At 38.8% G+C, this 20,956-nt stretch overlaps 1 protein-coding gene across 1 annotated transcript in view; it reads left to right on the forward strand.

The window, feature by feature from the left end:
- The window catches only part of ptpra (protein tyrosine phosphatase receptor type A), a 60,494-nt gene extending 40,987 nt beyond the window's left edge, over positions 1-19,507 (forward strand). Inside the window, exons 13-22 of the mRNA XM_052104171.1 lie at positions 2,263-2,429; positions 2,541-2,676; positions 3,185-3,334; positions 5,552-5,645; positions 5,781-5,857; positions 6,652-6,786; positions 6,870-6,995; positions 7,192-7,343; positions 14,060-14,195; positions 14,824-19,507. Coding sequence (XP_051960131.1) covers positions 2,263-2,429; positions 2,541-2,676; positions 3,185-3,334; positions 5,552-5,645; positions 5,781-5,857; positions 6,652-6,786; positions 6,870-6,995; positions 7,192-7,343; positions 14,060-14,195; positions 14,824-14,898 — 1,248 coding nt within the window. The 3' untranslated portion in view covers positions 14,899-19,507. The remainder of the gene's footprint in view (positions 1-2,262; positions 2,430-2,540; positions 2,677-3,184; positions 3,335-5,551; positions 5,646-5,780; positions 5,858-6,651; positions 6,787-6,869; positions 6,996-7,191; positions 7,344-14,059; positions 14,196-14,823) is intronic.
- Positions 19,508-20,956: the final 1,449 nt, after the last annotated feature.

Below are 20,956 nucleotides of genomic sequence, written 5' to 3' on the forward strand. Positions count from 1 at the left end.
GTGTACTTTTCTCTCAGGGGTACCCCTGAACCATATACATCTATATATTAACAGTAGAAGATCCCCATAGTCCACTACTTTGGTTGTCTTTGGGCCACAATGTCCTCCATTCTTGCCCAGTTTTTAAAGTCCCTCTCCAGTCAATGGTTTAACCCCTAAATACTGTTAATCAAAATTACATATTTAAAAGGTTTTTTCCATGAAAATAATCTCTTCATGCCTTAAAATAACTTATCTCAGATTTTCAGATCCTTTGGTAATACATGAAGGCTCACCATTGGTCCTTTCCCAACTTTGCATCCGAAAACAGAACATGTCTTGCAAAAAACTGATACGTAGCTACACCTGGCTTCTCCTGATACCCCTTGCTTTGCCATAGCATATGCTATTGATATGGAAAGCCCCACCCCTCAAGTTGATGGGATTGGTTCCTTAGGTTTGTGACGTATGAAACCCTGGCTGTCTGAATCCGTGTTTTTGAGATTGTCTTTGGGAAACTGCAGTTACAAGGCACAATTGCACAGCCATGGAATTGACTGCTGATTTCACTCATGGTATGTCTTCTAACATATAAAAACACAATGTAAACAAGGTTGAAAACATGATTTTCACTGGAAGGGACTTTAAGAGACTTTTTGACTGTTGATTTAAAATGATAATTTTTACTGCAAATGTGTAGCAGCTCCAAACATCGGTTATCGGTTTCTTTGATTACTAATAATAGCTATTGGTATCTGCCCTGAAAAAAACATATCGGTCAACCACTTGTGTTTTCATGACACTACAGTAGTGTTATTAAATCGCTTTCTATGTCTGTGTTAAGTTAAATGTAATCTTTGCACTCTTGTCATTATCATGTAAATCCGGTAAAGCCTGCAACAAGGATTCCAGAAAGGGGCTGTTTACATTGAAAAATATACCTACAGGAATTAGCTACGTTGGTAAAGTGTAGCTAAAAGTTAATCTGCACAGAAACGTTTTACCATGACTAAAAGGACTATTTAGACAACTTTTCAACTCAAAATTAAATTAATGTTTGCTTTTAAATCCTCCTGAATGTCTTGCCAACATTGACTTTCAATATTTCTGTAAACACAATTTACAGTCGGAATAAAGGACCAGTTGAAATTATTGTCTGTGATAAATGGCAGCTGAAAGGGAAATTTCCCCCAAAATTGAAAATTCTATCATTCTTTACTGACCCTCATGCCATCCCAGATGTGTGTGACTGACTTTCTTCCGCAGAAAACAAACAAACATTTTCTGAAGAATATCTCCGCTACAATGCAAGTGAATGATGACCAAAACTTTGAAGCTCCAAAAAGCAATAAAGAAAAGCAGCATAATGGTAATAGTTGTTTAATCAGTGTCCTCTTATGCAATCTATGTGGTTTTGGGTGAGAACAGACCAAAATGTAACACCTTTTTCACTATACATATTGCCATTGCAAGCAGGATTATGATTTTAAGCTTGATTACACTTCATAGCGATTGATGCACGCGCAGAGTGCTAGATTGCGTTATTAAGTGTAATCAAGACTGCGGAAGTCATATAGTGAAAATTTTGTTACATTTTAATCTGTTTTATCCCAAAACCAATTTGATCGCTTTAGAAGACATGGATTAAACCACTGGAGTCTTGTGGATTACTTTTATGCTGCTTTTGTGCTTTTTGGAGCTTAAAGGTTTTGGTCACCATTCACTTGCATTGTATGGATCTACAGAGCTGAGAAATTCTTCTAAAAATCATTGTATTTTAGAAAGACGTTTTAAGTTTGAAATCCACTGAAAGTCCTGTCAGTCAGGTAGTTATAGCTGCAGCCCGGAGATCTCCAAATGGTGCAGAATCTACAAAAAAAGGTGTGATTACTCCAAAAGAGGACAGAGTTACCCTCAGAAGAGGGTTGGATCAGCTCCAAAAGGGAGCTACACTTCCACACATGGTCTGGGTTAGGGAAAGGGTTAGGTTAGGGGTTTTCTATACCTTTGTTGGTGGTTTGGAGCTCCTGCCCCTTTTGGAGCATGGCCTTCAGTTATATCCTTCTCCTGTCAATGGTTAATGTGGATTTTTCATTGATTTAATGTGTACTTCTCGTTTGCTTTTTTAAAATTGTATTATATGTATTTATCAACATCACGTTGGTTATCAGATATAATTATCATCATAACAATAATAACAGCTTTTTACTGTAACCCTTTTTTATTTTCAGTATGAATCGTGATGGGGCTAGAATGACCTCTTGTGTGTATTTGTGTTTCTAGGTGGGTGATGTTTCTGGTAAGAAGCCTCAGAGGCTGGTAACACAGTTTCACTTCACTAGCTGGCCGGATTTTGGAGTTCCTTTCACTCCCATCGGCATGCTGAAGTTCCTAAAGAAGGTCAAGACTTGTAACCCACAGTATGCAGGACCCATTGTGGTGCACTGCAGGTAAAGAGCTTCATTACCTTGTATGGGTGTTTGTATAATGCCAGTTAGTATCTGTGTAGTGTGTGTATACTCTCTTATATGCGGTAACTGATTCTCTTCTGTTTGACTCAGTGCTGGTGTGGGCAGAACGGGGACCTTCATCGTAATAGACGCTATGCTGGACATGATGGGAGCGGAGAAGAAAGTCGATGTCTTTGGGTTTGTCACACGGATCAGAGCTCAGCGCTGCCAGATGGTCCAAACCGACGTGAGTTCAGAAAAACCATCTCTAAACTTAAAGACCCCATAAAATGACTTGATGGGCATCATTTTCCTTCCTGTGTTAATGTATTTCCCATTGAAAAAGGAAGTTTGTGCATATTGACATGTTTTTTTCAATTAACCAATAGTCATTACTTCTATGAGCCATGATTTACTACTAGCTGTTGCTAGTCAGTAGATGGTGTTATTGATAGGATTTTCAAATTCTTAAGAGTATTCAATTTAAACAAAAAAAACATATGGGATACGCCCATAAGTGCTAGATGAGTCATCAGTATTTTTGGTCCGTTGTCCTAGATGGAAAAGACATAAGACATTCATAAAGGCATAGATCTGCTAAAAGTATATTGGCATATAGATGATCTCAAAGCAAATAGATATGAACTAAAAGCCACAAAACTTTGGTGTTGATTTCATGGGCCCTTTAAAGTAATAGTTTAACATACTTGAACATCTTAACTCATGACACTAACACCCTCCCTCTTTCCGTACAGATGCAATATGTGTTCATATTCCAAGCCATGCTAGAGCACTACCTGTATGGAGACACAGAGTTGGAAGTGACGTCTTTGGAGTCTCACCTGGCAAAACTTTACGCTCCTTTACCTGGGGCTGGCTGTGGTGGCCTGGAGGCAGAGTTTAAGGTAGACTAAAGTTATCAGCTCTACTTTGATAGACTACTCACCTGACCTTTTGTTCTCCCGCTTATGTTTCACCTCTGAAAATCTCAGCTTCATCAGGCATGACTTACAAGTCTTATTGTTCCAGTAGTGCCAGATTGAGTCTTTAATGGTCTTTAGTCTTTTATCACCATCTTTCCATTTTTTTTGTTTTTGTTTTTTTTCCTCCTACATTATCTGGTCAGACGATCAATTTGGGGGAGGTGAAACACAGTCCCATATGGTCTTGGGAATATGTGTGATCTCAAAATGTCAACAGATATTAAGATGGAGGCCATTTTGTATGCAGCCACTAAAAATAATTTTCTTTCTTTCTATATTTGGGTCATTGACAAATAAGGTTGTCTGAGGTGATACAAATTAGAAATCTTTTAAAAATCAAGTTAAACCGTGTCAAGTTCATAGGAATGTAATTTTTTAGTCCGTTTTGTTCTCAACATTTTTAGAAAACAGTTGAGAAATTTTTTTTTTTTTTGACTTTTTTAAATGTTGTATGGTGTAACCAAGTAATAAGTATTGAAAAAATTGTACCTTGAATACATGTTTACGCAACCTAATTATTAATTTCAAAAAGTTTTTCTGCATTTTTTTTTTTAGGTGAAATCTTTTTTTTTTTTTTTTTACATGTATCATGAAGTTTTGAGTCAAGAATAGTTTTATCAAAAAAGTTTTATCATGGGTTACACCAATTGACCTGACCAAAACGTGACTTTTCATAAAATGTTAAAAAATCTTGATATTTATTTAATACAAAATAATGATAAAAAAAAAAAATCGCAAACAGTCTAAAGGGGCTAGAGGGATCTTCTCTGTTTTTTTTTGTTTTTGTCACGACAACAAAATGACTAACTGCACTGCCTGGCCAAAAAAAAAGCATTCTCTAATATTTTGTTGGACCGCCTTTAGCTTTGATTGCGGCAAGCATTCGTCTTGGCTTTGTTTCGACAACCTTATGCAACATTTGTTTCTAAATTCAAATTGCACTTTAAACTAAACAAACAAAAAAAAGCAATAAAATAACGGAAGTGATAAAAACTTCTTATTTAACCACCTCCCCAAATCCAAACATTTACCATCTCCAACGACTCCATTTGCCATTACGCAAGCATCCATCAACACAGTTGAAAATTACTAATAGCCTACAGATTAAGAACTAAAGACAATAATAAATGTAAAGACAATTATAATCAAAATGAATAAGCCTAATAAATTCCCTTGTGTTCCCAAAATAATGCTGCCAAATGTTTGTTCTTATCGAATTTGTGTTTGTATTGCGTTTTGTGAATTGCATTTGTAATATATTTTGAATAATTATATAGATCTGGACAAAAGAAATAAGTGCCACGTCATTGATACATTTTTCTTTTTTTAATACTTTTGCATTAAGGAAGTGGTTCCAAATATTTACCCTCTCCAACGGCTCCATTTGCCATCATGCAAGCATCCATATACACTTCAATAATTTAATAGACAAAATAAATTCCACATTATTGTCACATTTCTGTTTTTTTTTTTTTTTTTTTGTTATATTATGCATTAAACAAGTGGTTCTCTACTTGTGGGTCACAGGTCTGTTTTGACAGATGCAAATAATGTGATGACACTTTACAATAAGGTTCCATTTGTTATCATTAGTTAACATGAACTAACAATGAACAACTTTTACCTCATTTATTAATATTCGTTAATGTTAATTTCAACACAGTAATACATTTTTTTAATCAAAAGTTCTATGTTAACATTAGTAAATGAACTATGAACTAACAATGAACAATTATATTTGTATTAACTAACATTAGCAAAAATGAATAAATGCTGTTTATGTTCATGATGAATAATGCTTTTAACTAATGTTAACAAATGGAACCTTGTTGTAAAGTGTTACCAATGATGCTAAATACAAATAATAAAATGCAACTAACAATATATGTGCATAGATAAGATTGCAAAATAAATAGCTTTATCAGCTTTTAAAAGAGAGTTGAAAATGCTTCCAAGCTATATGGATTTTTTGGTGCAAATTCACCTTTCACTTGATGATATGGTTAATATTAATACAATACTTGGCCAATAAAGATTTGAGTATCACTGTATTAAACTGTTATATTATTTAGAATTGTATTCGATGTTTGGGTTTTTCTGATTTTTAATTAATTATAATTTTTTCTCTGTCTCTTACAGAAACTCACCTCCATAAAAATCCAGAATGACAAGATGAGAACAGGGAACCTGCCTGCCAACATGAAGAAGAATCGTGTTTTGCAAATCATTCCATGTGCGTTGTGTATTCACTCAGGCAAACGTGACATAATCTCTGCTGAAATAAATACTGCAACCAAACTGAGCTGCCTAGTTTTATGTGCTTGTACTTTTATCCTTCTAAACCTAGTTTCATCCCTGTTTCTCCCAGATGAGTTTAATAGAGTGATCATCCCTGTAAAACGAGGGGAGGAGAACACAGACTACATTAACGCCTCTTTTATAGACGTGAGTAAAAACCCCTCTGACCTCAGCCAACGGTTATTCCAGATTACAAAAACACCACTCAATAAACCCTGGAGATAACGCTGCAGTATTCCACGCTCCGTTGAGAGACCACACAGCGTGCTCCTTCATTGGTTTTGCAGTGGTTTAGACATGCATTTTTCAGCCATGATGTTAAACGGACGCCAATGTTGAGATAGTGAACATGTGTCTGTCTCCATTTTAAGATTATTCATTTTATTAGCAGATCTTCAATGAGAGTGTATTATCTTAGCATTGGCTAAATGCCCAATTCCTCCTTTTTGGGTGGCTGTATCACTTTATCGAATGATTGTCAGCAGAGGAAAACATCACAGCTGCTGTAATGGAAATCAGACTCACAATGCAATCTTGAAGATAACAATACTGATGAACTAATGCCTATTTTGGCATAAGTGATATGCCTTCTTAGACACAGACAGTTAGGGGCTGTGTTTGCATTCTTGCATTAAAAACAGCATGACTGAGTGCAGTTGAATCAAATAGAAGGCGTTTATAGACGTAATAACTTTCATAGACTGTTGCTAACAGTTGTGCACACGCAATATGCTTGAGCGTTGGAAAATGCATATCCTGCACTATATTTGTCTGATTGGGCCATTGTTTAAAGCTGCCACTGATCCGCGGCACTGCATGTCAAAATTTTGAATGCAGAAAAATTAGCTAAATGTGCCGTAATGACCAAGGATGTCTGTCTTGGAACACAAGAAAGCTTCCTGTGTGAACGGCCCATAATATGTGTGTGTATGTATATGTAGGGCTACAGGCAAAAGGACTCATACATGGCGTGTCAGGGGCCCCTACAGCACACCACCGAGGACTTCTGGAGGATGATCTGGGAGTGGAGGAGCTGTTCTATTGTTATGTTGACTGAACTGGAGGAGAGAGGACAGGTAGAAAAGAGGACTGCCTCTGATGTGTTCACCTGCTTCCTGTTTGCAGCTGTTTAGAGCATAAATATTCTTCACTTCTGTAGGAGAAGTGTACTCAGTACTGGCCTAGTGATGGTGCGATGACTTGTGGGGACATGTCCATTGAATTAAAGAGAGAGGAGGAAAGTGAGAGCTACACTGTTAGGGACCTTCTCGTCACCAATAACAGAGTGAGTCCACTCCAGAGCATCTTCCAAAAGATTTATAAATGTATTTAAATGACATTTGAACCCTGTTGTATATATAAACTTTAATAATACATGTATTTTTAATTATTACATAAGAGTCCTTAGTATTGTATTTAAAAATGTTACAAAATATCTCTGATGCATTTCTGTGCATTCTGCTTGTCCTTTCTCCCTGCAGGAAAATAAGTCTCGCGCGGTAAGGCAGTTTCATTTCCACGGCTGGCCAGAGGTGGGCATCCCCACAGATGGGAAGGGCATGATCAATATTATCGCTGCGGTTCAGAAACAGCAGCAGCAGTCTGGAAACCACCCAATCACTGTGCACTGCAGGTAAGCCACAACTCCTTTTGCAACCAATCAGGAGCCTGAAACCCAAAACCCCACCGGAGACATCATGTTTAATGTTTTAGCATGCATGTGTAGGTATGAATGAGACAAGCTCAATAAACACATGAGTAAAGCAGCAAGCCAAAAATTATGTTAATGTAATCTAGGGCTACTTCGGAAAGGTAAGGGGCCGCAAAGCAACAGTCAGTATCTGGTGTGGCCACCAGCTGCATTAAGTACTGCAGTGCATCTCCTCCTCATGGACTGCACCAGTATTGCTAGTTCTTGCTGTGAGATGTTACCCCACTCTTCCACCAAGGCACTTGCAAGATCCCAGACATTTCTGGGGGGAATGGCCCTAGCGCTCACCCTCTGCTCCAAAAGGTCCCAGATGTGCTCAATGGGCCATGACAGAACACTGACATTCCTGTCTTGCAGGAAGTCACGTACAGAACGAGCAGTATGGCTCTTGGCATTGTCATGCTGGAGGGTCATGTCAGGATGAGCCTGCAGGAAGGGTTTCACATGAGGGAGGAGGATGTCTACCCTGTAACGCACAGCTTTGAAATTGCCTGCAAGTCCGATCATCACCCCTGGTGAGACAAAACCGCAACTCCTCAGTGAAGAGCACTTTTTGCCAGTCCTGTCTGGTCCAGCGAAGGTGGGTTTGTGCCCATAGGTGATGTCTGGTAAGGACCTGCCTTACAACAGGCTTACAAGCCCTCTCTCAGCCTATTGCGGACAGTCTGAGCACTGATGGAGGGATTGTGCGTTCCTGGTGTAACTCGGGCAGTTGTTGTTGCCATCATGTACCTGTCCTGCAGGTGTGATATTCGGATCTACCGATCCTGTGCAGGTGTTGTTACACGTTGTCTGCCACTGCCTATAGCGCTGTCGTAAGGCGTCTCACAGTACAGACATTGCAATTTATTGCCCTGGCCACATCAGCAGTCCTCATGCCTCCATGAGTTTTAAAAAATGAGTTTTAATCACTTCAACCTAAGTGTATGTAAACTTCTGACTACAACTGTAAAATTATACGATTTTTAAAGAAAGAATGTTGGAATGTTAGTTAACCGGATAGTTCACCTAAAAATGAAAATTCTCTCGTCATTTCCTCACCCTCATGCCATCCCAGATGTGTATAACATTATTTCTTCTGCTGAAGACAAATTATGATTATTTAGAAAAAAAATATCTCCACTCTGTGGATGAGAGACAGATCAATATTTAAGTCCATAGCTTTTTTACTATAAATATCCACTTTACAGGTGCCACGTGTGACATCCATATGTGAACGTGAAGATTTATAGTAATAAAGCGACTTAAATATTGATCTGTTTCTCACCCACACCTTTCATATCTCTTTTTTAGATATAGATTTGACTACTGGAGTCTTATGGATTACTTTAATGCTGCCTTTATGTGCTTTTTGGAACTTCAAAGTTCTGGCCACCATTCACTTGAGCTGAGATATTCTTCAAAAAAAATCTTCATTTTTGTTCTGCAGAACAAATAAAATCATACACATCTGGGATGGCATGAGGGTGAGGAAATGACGAGAGAATTTTAATTTTTGGTTTAAGGTGTATAACGGTTAGATTTTATGATATAGATCAGTTCTGTTGACACTGTGACCGTCAACTTACAAACACACCATGAGTGTTCAACATTACATACACCAGAGTGGTGTTCTGAAACAAGATCGATATATCCAAATTAAGCACCAAAAGTCCTTCAGTGACCTACTTATAAAGATTTGTTCATCTAGCTTAGTGTTTTGGGCTGAAGCAGATCACTAAAAAGAATTCTCGTGAAGGTGTCTTATTGCTGTCACTACAGGAAAAACTGTTATTTTTTCCTGTAAATACTGTTGTCATGACAAGTACATATCTCTGAGCTGTTCAAGAAAGTGGACATGTTTGCGCTAGGGATGTGTATTTATCAATAATTTGGTATTCGAATATTTAAGCTCTTAAAAACGAATATTAAATTATTGAAATGAAGTTCATTAATGAGAAAGAGACATTGTAAAGTTATTTCTTTAGCCATTAAAAAAAAAACAAGCTTATATCATGTCCTGTGTGTTTATTAATATATATATATACACTCACCTAAAGGATTATTAGGAACACCATACTAATACTGTGTTTGACCCCCTTTCGCCTTCAGAACTGCCTTAATTCTACGTGGCATTGATTCAACAAGGTGCTGAAAGCATTCTTTAGAAATGTTGGCCCATATTGATAGGATAGCATCTTGCAGTTGATGGAGATTTGTGGGATGCACATCCAGGGCACGAAGCTCCCGTTCCACCACATCCCAAAGATGCTCTATTGGGTTGAGATCTGGTGACTGTGGGGGCCATTTTAGTACAGTGAACTCATTGTCATGTTCAAGAAACCAATTTGAAATGATTCGAGCTTTGTGACATGGTGCATTATCCTGCTGGAAGTAGCCATCAGAGGATGGGTACATGGTGGCAATAAAGGGATGGACATGGTCAGAAACTATGCTCAGGTAGGCCGTGGCATTTAAACGATGCCCAATTGGCACTAAGGGGCCTAAAGTGTGCCAAGAAAACATCCCCCACACCATTACACCACCACCACCAGCCTGCACAGTGGTAACAAGGCATGATGTATCCATGTTCTCATTCTGTTTACACCAAATTCTGACTCTACCATCTGAAGGTCTCAACAGAAATCGAGACTCATCAGACCAGGCAACATTTTTCCAGTCTTCAACTGTCCAATTTTGGTGAGCTCTTGCAAATTGTAGCCTCTTTTTCCTATTTGTAGTGGAGATGAGTGGTACCCGGTGAGGTCTTCTGCTGTTGTAGCCCATCCGCCTCAAGGTTGTGCGTGTTGTGGCTTCACAAATGCTTTGCTGCATACCTCGGTTGTAACGAGTGGTTATTTCAGGCAAAGTTGCTCTTCTATCAGCTTGAATCAGTCGGCCCATTTTCCTCTGACCTCTAGCATCAACAAGGCATTTTCGCCCACAGGACTGCCGAATACTGGATTTTTTTCCTTTTCACACCATTCTTTGTAAACTCTAGAAATGGTTGTGCGTGAAAATCCCAGTAACTGAGCAGATTGTGAAATACTCAGACCGGCCCGTCTGGCACCAACATCCATGCCACGCTCAAAATTGCTTAAATCACCTTTCTTTCCCATTCTGACATTCAGTTTGGAGTTCAGGAGATTGTCTTGACCAGGACCACACCCCTAAATGCATTGAAGCAACTGCCATGTGATTGGTTGATTAGATAATTGCATTAATGAGAAATTGAACAGGTGTTCCTAATAATCCTTTAGGTGAGTGTATGTATATACACATACAGGACGAGTATAAACACTCATATAATAGTTATGTTTATATTGTATCTCATGTCATGTTTTTGTTGAGAAAAAACGTAAACTATACTCATTTAGTTTAAATGATGGGATATCCCTTACCTCAGCTAGCATAGTCTTTCTCGGATGCCATGTTTGTTGTTTTCAGAAGTGTCGCGGGAATACGTTGCTATGGGGATGCTGCTTTCTGACAAGCTGCACATATATGAGAGTATAGTGTACACTGCATATCCAGTACATTTAAACAGGAACACCAGCTTTCTCACAGTAAGCCACATTCTCACAATAACCTGCTTTTCTGGTGTCCCAACTGAATGTACTGACAGAACAGTTTGCTCAACATGTGTGATCAACTTGTGTCCACACTCAACAGTGCCACCCAGTGCATTCTGTTATAACTGGCAGTTTTAGTTTGTGTGTTCAGGATTTAACATGCATCTCACTGTATATATGGCCAGCAAAGCAAAACTTAGCGAAATTTGAATAGTATTTTTATTATTCTAATAATTATTGCAGAAAGAATATTCAAATATTCGACTACTCGTACACATCCCTAGTTTGCACCGTGTTGAGTAACACTCACGCGGGCCGGCCTTGTGTTGAGTAGCGCTGATGTAAACTGTCAGACTGTGTGCTAAATCTAGAGAGAATTGTTAATACACTCAATCAGCAGTTACAGAAATACTCAAACTATCCCGTCTGGCACCAGGAATCATCCATGCGATTATCTAATCAGCCAATCATGTGGCAGCAGTGCATGGCACTGGTCAGGAGCTTCAGTTAATGTTCACATCAACCATCAGAATGGGAAAAAAAGATTTATCTCAGCGATTTGGACCATGGCATGATTGTTGGTGTCAGATGGGCTGGTTTGTGTATTTCTGTAACTTCTGATTTCCTGGGATTTTCACACACAACAGTCTCTAGAATTTACTCCAAATGGTGCCAAAAAACAAACAAAAAAACATCCAGTGAGCAGCAGTTTTGTGGGCGGAAATGCCTTGTTGATGAGAGAGGTCAACTGAGAATGGCCAGACTGGTTCGAACTGACAAAGTCTATGGTAACTCTGATAACTGCTCTGTAAAATTGTGGTGAGAAGAATAGCATCTCAGAGTTCTTTTCTGAGATGCGGGTTGGCTCTGACTTGGCGGAACAAGGGGTACCTACACAATATTAGGCAGGTGGTTTTAATGTTGTGGCTGATCTGTGTGTGTGTGTGTGTATTATATATACACACACACATACACTGATGAGCCATAACATTACCACCTGCCTAATATGCTGTTGGTCCTCCGCGTGCCACCAAAACAGCACTGACCTGCCGAGGCATGGACTCTACAAGCCCTATGAAGGTGTGCTGTGGTATCTGACACCAAGACATTAGCTGCAGATCCTTTAAGTCCTGTAAGTTGCAAGGTGGAGCCACCGTGGATCAGACTTGTTGCTCCAGCACATCCCATAGATGCTCAATAAGATTGAGATCTGGGTAATTCGTAGGCTAGGGCAACACTCTTCATCATGTTCCTCAAACCATTCGAATAATGTGTGGCTGGGCGCATTATCCAGCTGAAAGAGACCACTGCCATCAGTGAATACTATTGCCATGAAGGGTTGTATTTGGTCTGCAACGATGTTTAGGTGGGTGGCACGTGTTAAATTGATGTCCACATGAATGGCCGGACCCAGGGTTTCCCAGCAGAACATTGCCCAGAGCATCACACTCCCTCCACCGGCCTTTTGTTTTTCCACAGCGCATCCTGGTGCCATCACTTCACAGGTAAATGATATACACGGTTGTCCATGTGATGTAAAAGAAAACAGTACTCATTTTTCCACTGCTCCAATGTCCTGTTCCAACGCTCAAGTGCCCATTGTAGGTGCTTTCGATCGGTGGACAGGGGTTACCATGGGCACTCTGACTGGTTTGCGGCTACGCAACCCCATACGCAGCCGGGTGCGATCCACTGTGTGTTGTGACACTGTGTGCCAAGCGTGTGTCGGTGACCGCTGAAAAGCAAACCATTTGTTTGTGACACTGAAAAGTTTTTTATAGTTCATAAATGTCTACGTGTGTTGTCAAGCCAGTCCCAGCTTCCTCCTTTCCCATCCTTGAATTGTTACATTGGTGCCGAAACCTGGGAAGGTGGAGGGATGCGATGTTGCTGTGTCTTAACCACTGCCATCTGCCATGGCCGGGGGACGGAGTCGTCGCCACCGGGTGTCAGAGGAACCGCTGCCATCTGCCAGGAAGGGGAGGGTCCATTCCCTCCACCAGGGGTCGGGGATTTGCTGCGTTCTGCCTGGGGAGGGAGCGGCTGTCAGAGGGTGGAGGAGTGGTTGAGGATCAGGCAACGGCGTGTCTGGGGACTGGCAAGCAAGTTTTTCTCTTTCTCTCTCTCGCTCTCTCTTTGTGTGTCTCCTGCTCGCCCCTCCCCTCGTCTCTCCTTCAGGTTCCTAGGAGGTGGGGTGGACCACCGTCTGGCAGAACAGCCGTAAGGGCTGCGTTTCCCCTCCAGAGATGGGGGGAGTTGGTCAGTCTGGATGGCATACAGGCCTGAATTGGGCAGGGGAGGAGTTTGACAAGGAGGAGGGTGTGGCCGGGCCGTGAGGGTGCACAGCCGGCGCAGAGTCAGCTGATCAGTAGGAGAGCGAGATAAAGGGGATCCAGAGACGCCAGTTTGAGAGAGAGAGACACGACCACTTTATGTTTGTGTGCGCGTCTTTGTTTTAGGTTGTTTTAAGTTGAATTTCTGTAATTAAAGTTACGTTGACTGTTCTGCCGGTTCCTGCCTCCTCCTCGCCCAATCTTTACCCTATCCTGACCCGTATATGCATGATTGTACACATTGCACTGCTGCCACACAAATGGCTGATTAGATAATCACATGAATATGTAGGTGTACAGGTGTCCCTAATAAAGTGGTTGGTGTGTGTTTATATGTAGAAGTATATATTATTAACACCGTCAATACAGCATTGTACACTACCGTACTTTAGCTTATTACAAAATAAGTTATTCAGTCTAACTATTTCTTCAAATCTTCGTGGAGGACCGGAAAGACAACTTTTAGCTTGCCAAGTTTTACATTTATGAAAAGTTGAGTAAGATATAGTGGTTTTGCAATCCTGGAAGACTGCCTACATCCATAGATGCTTGGTGTTACTCCACCTAAACCTGCTCATCATTACCACTCAACACCAGCTAATGATGAAACGGTGACAGAGTTCACTGGGAATTCAAGATCAGCCAATTAAGATGCTTTGCCCTGGGAAAGGAATGCAGGCAACTGACTCATATCCATGAAGTGTTGGGTAATTGATGCTTTTGCGTGTGTGTGTGTGTGTGTGTGTGTTAACAGTGCCGGTGCCGGGCGTACAGGGACGTTCTGTGCTCTGAGCACGGTTCTGGAGCGGGTGAAGGCAGAGGGCATTCTGGACGTTTTTCAGACGGTGAAGAGTCTAAGACTACAGAGACCGCACATGGTGCAGACACTGGTGAGAAAATATTGTTGATTACAATACTGTGTTGACCAACTGATTTAAACTGAAAGGCAAATTACTGAGAGCAATTACTCTACTAAAGCGATTTGGAAGATTGTTTGCTGTGTGAAATTATTAGAGGTATATTATTATTTTGGGTTGTTATAAACCCCTAACCTTAAGTATAAAACTCAACTAACTTACTCCTGTAACTAACATATGAATGATAACTCGAATATATAACCTAACGAGGGGAGGTGTGCTGTTAGTTTTCTAAGAGGTCAAACTTATGATTTTCGTTTTGCAGATGATAAAACAGGTGAAAAAAATCCCATAGACTTTCCTGTACATTGAAGTGGGGAGTCGGTATATATCTTCAAACCTCTCACAACACCCTAGCAACTGCATAGTAACAAACTAAAAACCTCTCAGAAGGCCCTAGCAGCCACATAGCAGCACATACTTTAAACCACTCCGAACACCCTAGCAACCACATAGCAACGCACTTTAAACCTCTCAGAATGCCCCAGCAACCACATACTGTAGCATCATGCATAAATCCATCTTGTTTAAACAATTCTTTATAAAAAAGGCATAAAACATGCAATGATATCACTCCTTTTTCTCTTTTTTTTCTTCACAGGAGCAGTATGAGTTCTGCTACAAAGTGGTCCAGGAATATATTGATGCCTTTTCTGACTATGCCAACTTTAAGTAAAGCCACGGCCAGCTGAAAGAGGATTGGACAGACACTCCCAGCCTCACAGAGGATATGCACTCGCATCTACACTCACACAAACACCACAAAAATACTCAACTGGGGAAAGAGACAGACTGCCAGCACAAAGCAAAAGGGAATGGAAATCCTTTGACCAACAAGGATGAGATGAAAATCATTGGTGATGAAGATGGAGAAAAAAACAAACAAAGAAAACACCATTAGAGATGCCTTCTTAAATATTTTGTAATATTGCTCTTGTTAATATGGCCCATACCCATTTCTCTTTGTAAATATGCTCTTATTTTTTTTATTTTTTTTAAGAAGCTGTTCTGTTGCAGTTTTAGAGTGACCTTTCAAATATAGTTTTCTCTGGTATATGAAAATGTACATTTTTGAAAACGCCGCTGTAAAGATGCGATAGAGCAGTAGCATGTGGCAAGATGAGGTTGCTTTTTCACTGGTGTTTTTACAAGAAATTATTTCCACCTTTTTCTGCAGTTCAGTGACTGAAACTTATTTGAATAGCAGCTCAATACAACTTTTGCTGTTGCCTGTAGCTATGTAGTGTATGATGTAGCACTGCTAAAAATCAGCTTAAACAAACCTAAGATTGTTTGCTGTCTTAGCTGTTCTGATCGGACTGGTTTTAGCGGGATTTTGGGCACTAGAAAAATGTGGCCAGTGTGGGAGACCAACTATAACCAGCAAGCCAGCTTAAGTTTTTTAATTTTTCTCAGTAGGGATCAGAAATGACCAATAGTAATGTTACTCATCAGTGTCAGAAAACACAATACTGCAAGCACTTGCATTCACAGAAATGCAGTAATAGAGACATGCTGTTATTTTACTTCACTGTGCTTTTAAATTGTGTTCACTGGAATGACAATTATGACATTTTGATTGGTGGATTGGATGATGTCATCTCTCAATGCATCAGATATGGTGTATATTTTAACAGGTGTTCTTTCTTTAGTTCGCATCCTTTAGAATACACCTTAAACATCCTTTTGAAGATGTTGCGACTGAGACGTGTGTATTGTGAACTGTGCAACTTTGTTGGATCCATTTTTTTACAATGTGTCAGACCCAACTTAGCTTATGTCAGTGTTCTGTTTTGGTTCAGACTAGACGAGGATAGAAGTCGATTAAAGACACAATTAAACTTATTGGAAAGGGATAGTTCTCTCAAAACTGAAAAATTCCAAACTGTATGACTTCTGTGAACTGTCACATTTTACTTTCCTTGTATGGAAAAAATATCCAATGAAAGTGAATGGTGACAGAGCCTGTCAGTCCCTAACATTTTACTTGACATCATCATTTGTGTTCCACAGAATAAAATTAGTAATACAAGTTTGAAACAGTATGAATGTGAGTAAATGATGGCATTTTTCATTTTTGGCAGAACTATCCCTTTAAAGAAGTCTTGAGGGTTTACATTTTGTGGATACATGGTCTTAGAGGAAAGATAGTTTGTCCTCCGACTATTGTGTAATATTTTGTGCTTTTTGCACTTCCCCTTTTTACTATCCAAGATGTGATCTATTTCTGCCCATAAGGCTTTGCTTGCTTTGTATTGAAGTTTTATGCAATGCTTGATTTTTTTTTTTATTTTTTTTTTTTTCTACCTTTCTTGATTACTCTTAACAGCACCTTTTGTATTTGCGATTGTAACCAAGGAAATGACGTGTTTGCTTGCCCGGACATCTGTTGATTGGCCTTAACGATTGTACTTGACAATACTAACGTGTAGGCAGTTACATTTCCTTCCTCTGTTGACTGCCTCGTAGGATCACTGGGGGTCATTTTCCTCAAAATTCTTCTAAGGTACAGTGTGCAAAGGTTATTCTAGAAATGATCACCTGATCATCTGTTCCTGCCCATGTAAAGGACTTCAGCCGCTGTGCTTAAGTCAATGAGCCCCTTCAGCTCCACTGAGCCAGTTAAGTCAATATGCAAGATACTTTAAAAAGTGATACTTTCATTAGCAACTTCTCCAAGCCTGTGGCTTGCAAAACAGATAGAACAGATACCCATTAATGTCTTGGCATTCAAGTGGTCTCAACTGTTGGATGTGTTTTACCTTAAAGGGGAAGTGTCACAAATGGATCACATCCCATTCGATTGATCATTAGACAGATATGCTATGTGATTCAGCTTAAATGTGTAAAGCTGATTGATTGTTATTGGAAAGAATTCTTAAATTATTCCTTGTAAGTTTTGCAATGTGGCTGGTTAATGTTACAGTTACCACCTGGTTTATGTTATCTAATGTTTTGAAAAGGTTTAGCCCTTGGTCCACACTGCCTTGTCTTATGAAATGTATGTAATCGATCATAAGTGTATGTAAACCCAATGGGTTTCACTCTAAAATAGTCACCTATCAGTCATTCCAGATTAACAGGGATCTTGATGGATCTTTTAAAGTATTTTTTATATTATTTAAAATCCATGATTTTAAGGATCAAAGAGAAAAGGGCGTGTTACAGCTAAAAGGAGCAAAGTAGGTCCATTTTATAGGCTTTAATGGGTTCATCTTAAAATACAGTACTGTGCAAATGTTTTAGGTACTTGTGAAAATTGTTGCATAGTGAGATAAATAATAAAAATAATGACAAATAGTTTTCATTTATCACTTAATGCTATACAAAGTCCAGTAAACGTAAAAAAGCTAAATCAATTTCGGTATGACCACCTTTGCCTTTAAAACTGCACCAATTCTCCTAGGTACACCTGGACACAGTTTATCTTGGTTGTTGGTAGATATGATGTTCCAAGATTCTTGGAGAATTCACCACAGTTCTTCTATCTATTTAGGCTGTCAATTGCTTCTGTCTCTTTATGTAATCTCAGACTGTCACGATGTTCAGTGGGGGGGGGGGCTTTGTGGGGGCTATGGCATCTGTTGCAGGGCTTCCTGTTCTTCTATTCTAATTTTTTTCTATTTGCAAAAGTAATGTTTGGAAGTCTAACATTTATATGTCCTATTGACTCTAATGTAGCAGATATAAATAACCATCATAAGACAAATAATTTTGTGAAACATCTGATGTGCCTTTACCTTAAGACTTTTGCACAGTACTGTATATTCCAGGAAATGCTGAAAAATTCGCTTAACAATCGCGTGTGCATGCGATTTATATGAATACAAGTTTTGTGTTTTACTGCTGTGATATACTTAATGCCACACTAACCCCTATTTCATGAGACACTGTGCCAATACCAGCCTCTCCGAGGCTGGATCCTTCTTTAGAGGTACGGCTGGGAAAGTGCCTCGATACGTTTTTGTAGCTTGAAGCATGTCCCGGTCCGTTCTTTTGTAGCCAATGCTCTCACAATCCCAACCTGACGCACTCAACATATATTTGGGAAATATTGTTGCCGATTCACAGCTGTGTCCCAAATGGCATATGATAATCTGTACTGAAACCCAAATGATGTGCTTAATTGCTTCTTAACCCTGATATGGCTCTTTGTTTGTAGTGTGCCAGGTTATAAAGCTATTTTTCAATTCTTCGTCAATTATTCCCATTATTTAATCAATGTAATCTCTTGAACCCACAATCCTGTATCCTGTAGGAAGTCTTCTAGTCAGTTCTCCACACCGAAGGGATACATTTTCACCATAAAATGAAAATTCTGTAGTAACAAAGTCAAACATGTTTTTTTAAGTTTAGCAGAATGGTTTTGCTGCTCTTTTCCATTCAATGGAAGTGGATGGTGGTTCATTTTTGACCTGGACAGCAGTGGGTCAGTCATGCACTTTTATTATGTGGAAACACAATAAAGCAGTGTCAATATTCTTAAAATGTCTTTGTTTGTGTTCTACAAAAGAGACTCATTTTACATCTAAATATGTTTTGGGTGAATAAACAATAACAGAATTTTCATTTTTGTGTGTACTATTCCATTAATCTACGGAGAGTGAGATAGCAATGCTCCTTTGATTAAGAAGGGAAGTCACGTGCCTGGAGGCCCCTGTTCAATGTCACGCTGTGCTCAATGAGAAATAGATTAAGATTCGACCTGCTCTTATAAGAATGAATAAATGTGGTATAAGAAGAGATTTTTTTTTTTTCTCCAAACACCTTCTTAGTATTTTCTTTCCTTTTAAACAAAAGCTTTGATTGGATAATATCTAAATGTTACACCTTTAGAGCGCCTGCTTATTTACGTTCCATAAATCCTAAAAACTTTCCTCTTTTGAGTCCCCTTTCCACTTTTTCTTTTCATGCACCCTTATGTACATAATGTAAGGTTATTTATATTTCATTCCTATCTGTTGCCTTATTTGTTTTATCTCTTTGCTTTTTTTTTTTTTTAAGATACTTGTATATTAAAACTGTATTGGGACCATTTTGAAATTTATTAGGTGTTTTCTTTTTTTCTGTTTTTAATTCTGTATTATTACTGTCTTAATTTGCATCAGTTTTCTAATGTTTTGGTATTCAAATTTGAATATATATATGTATATATATATATATATATATATATAATTATATATATGATGCAAATTATATATAATTATATAATGCCAAACGGCTTTTCTAAGCAAGATATTGTTAAAACCTAATAAACATGCTTGAGATTTTATCAGCTGTCATCAGTTCATGTAATACATTGTATATGTCCACATTAGAGGTAGACTGATATATCGGTTTTATCAGTTAATCTGTGCAGATAGTTGCTTTTTGGAACTATCGTTATAGGCAAAAATCTATGAATTATTTTAGATATTTTTATCCACACTTCAATGCATAATTTATTTTGATTAGATTAATCAGGTGTTCTAAATTGAAGCAAGAGCATGCAGAGACTTTTTAGAAATGTGCCCCACAGCACATCCATCGTGTATCCAACTTTCTTGTCAATAATAAAAAAAAAAAAGCTCACATTGTGATATATAAAATATTCAGTCTGGTGAATATAGGCTATAAAAGTGTGATTTGGTTAACTCTTATATATAGAGCATTCTAACTGAGCCAATTCTGCATCATTTCAAAATAAAAGTCCCATAATTAGTAAGTGTATTTTGGGCTTATTTATAGTTAAAAGTCCTAAATTTTTTCAATCAGACATGATTGATCCCTAAGGGAAAGTTCAGGGTGTGAGTCATGTCACCTTGTGTCACCGTGTCTGGCATCCTTCCTGGCCCTGTAGTCCTGTGTATGACCCCTGTGTGTGTTTAAACACTGTTTGACAGGAACTCAATCAGAACTTGAAACACTGCAATGAGTCAGACGACATCCGTCACTCTCCCTACTCCAATCACCACATGAGGAGATCTTCTCTGTAATTAAGACCCATATTAGGTTTGAGTGTTTGCACAATCTCTTGCTGCTCGGGGTCTCCGGGCGGGGTGTCCAAGTCGCAAAGGATGGATGTGAGATAACAATGGCCAATTTTCCCAACTTGGAGGAAATGAGCTAGACATTAGCTTTTAAATAAAACATGCTCATCAATCATCATATGATATTGAGGTCATTATTGAGTTGCCATGTCTAAAACATTAATGCATAGAATAATATATTCATTTATTTACAGTAAATATCTACAATGATCAGATTTAGATAGCTGACTCCAATGAAATAATAGATTTTTCTCTAGGCTAATACGTCATTATTTTTATTTCTTGCAATCGCAACTTTATTTGTCTTAATTATGAGATATAAACTTGTAATCACGACTATATTTCTAATTATTACAAGCTATATGCTCAAGTAGCACATTATTTGGATCTGTACATTTATTCATGTGATAATCTAATCAGACAATCGTGTGACAGTAGTGCAGTGTATAAAATTATGCAGATACTGGTCAGGAGCTTCAGTTACTGTTCACATCAACCATCAGAATGGGGGAAAACGTTTATCTCAGCAATTTAGACCATGGCATGATTGCTGGTTTGAGAATTTCTGTAACTGCTGATCTCCTGGGATTTTCACGCACAACAGCCTCTAGAATTTATTCAGAATGGTGCCAAAAACAAAAAACACCCAGTGAGTGGCAGTTCTACGGACAGAAACACCTTGTTGATGGAGAGGTCAATGGAGAA

This window comes from Xyrauchen texanus, chromosome 34 (assembly GCF_025860055.1).
Source record: "Xyrauchen texanus isolate HMW12.3.18 chromosome 34, RBS_HiC_50CHRs, whole genome shotgun sequence".
Taxonomy (NCBI): Eukaryota; Metazoa; Chordata; class Actinopteri; order Cypriniformes; family Catostomidae; genus Xyrauchen; species Xyrauchen texanus.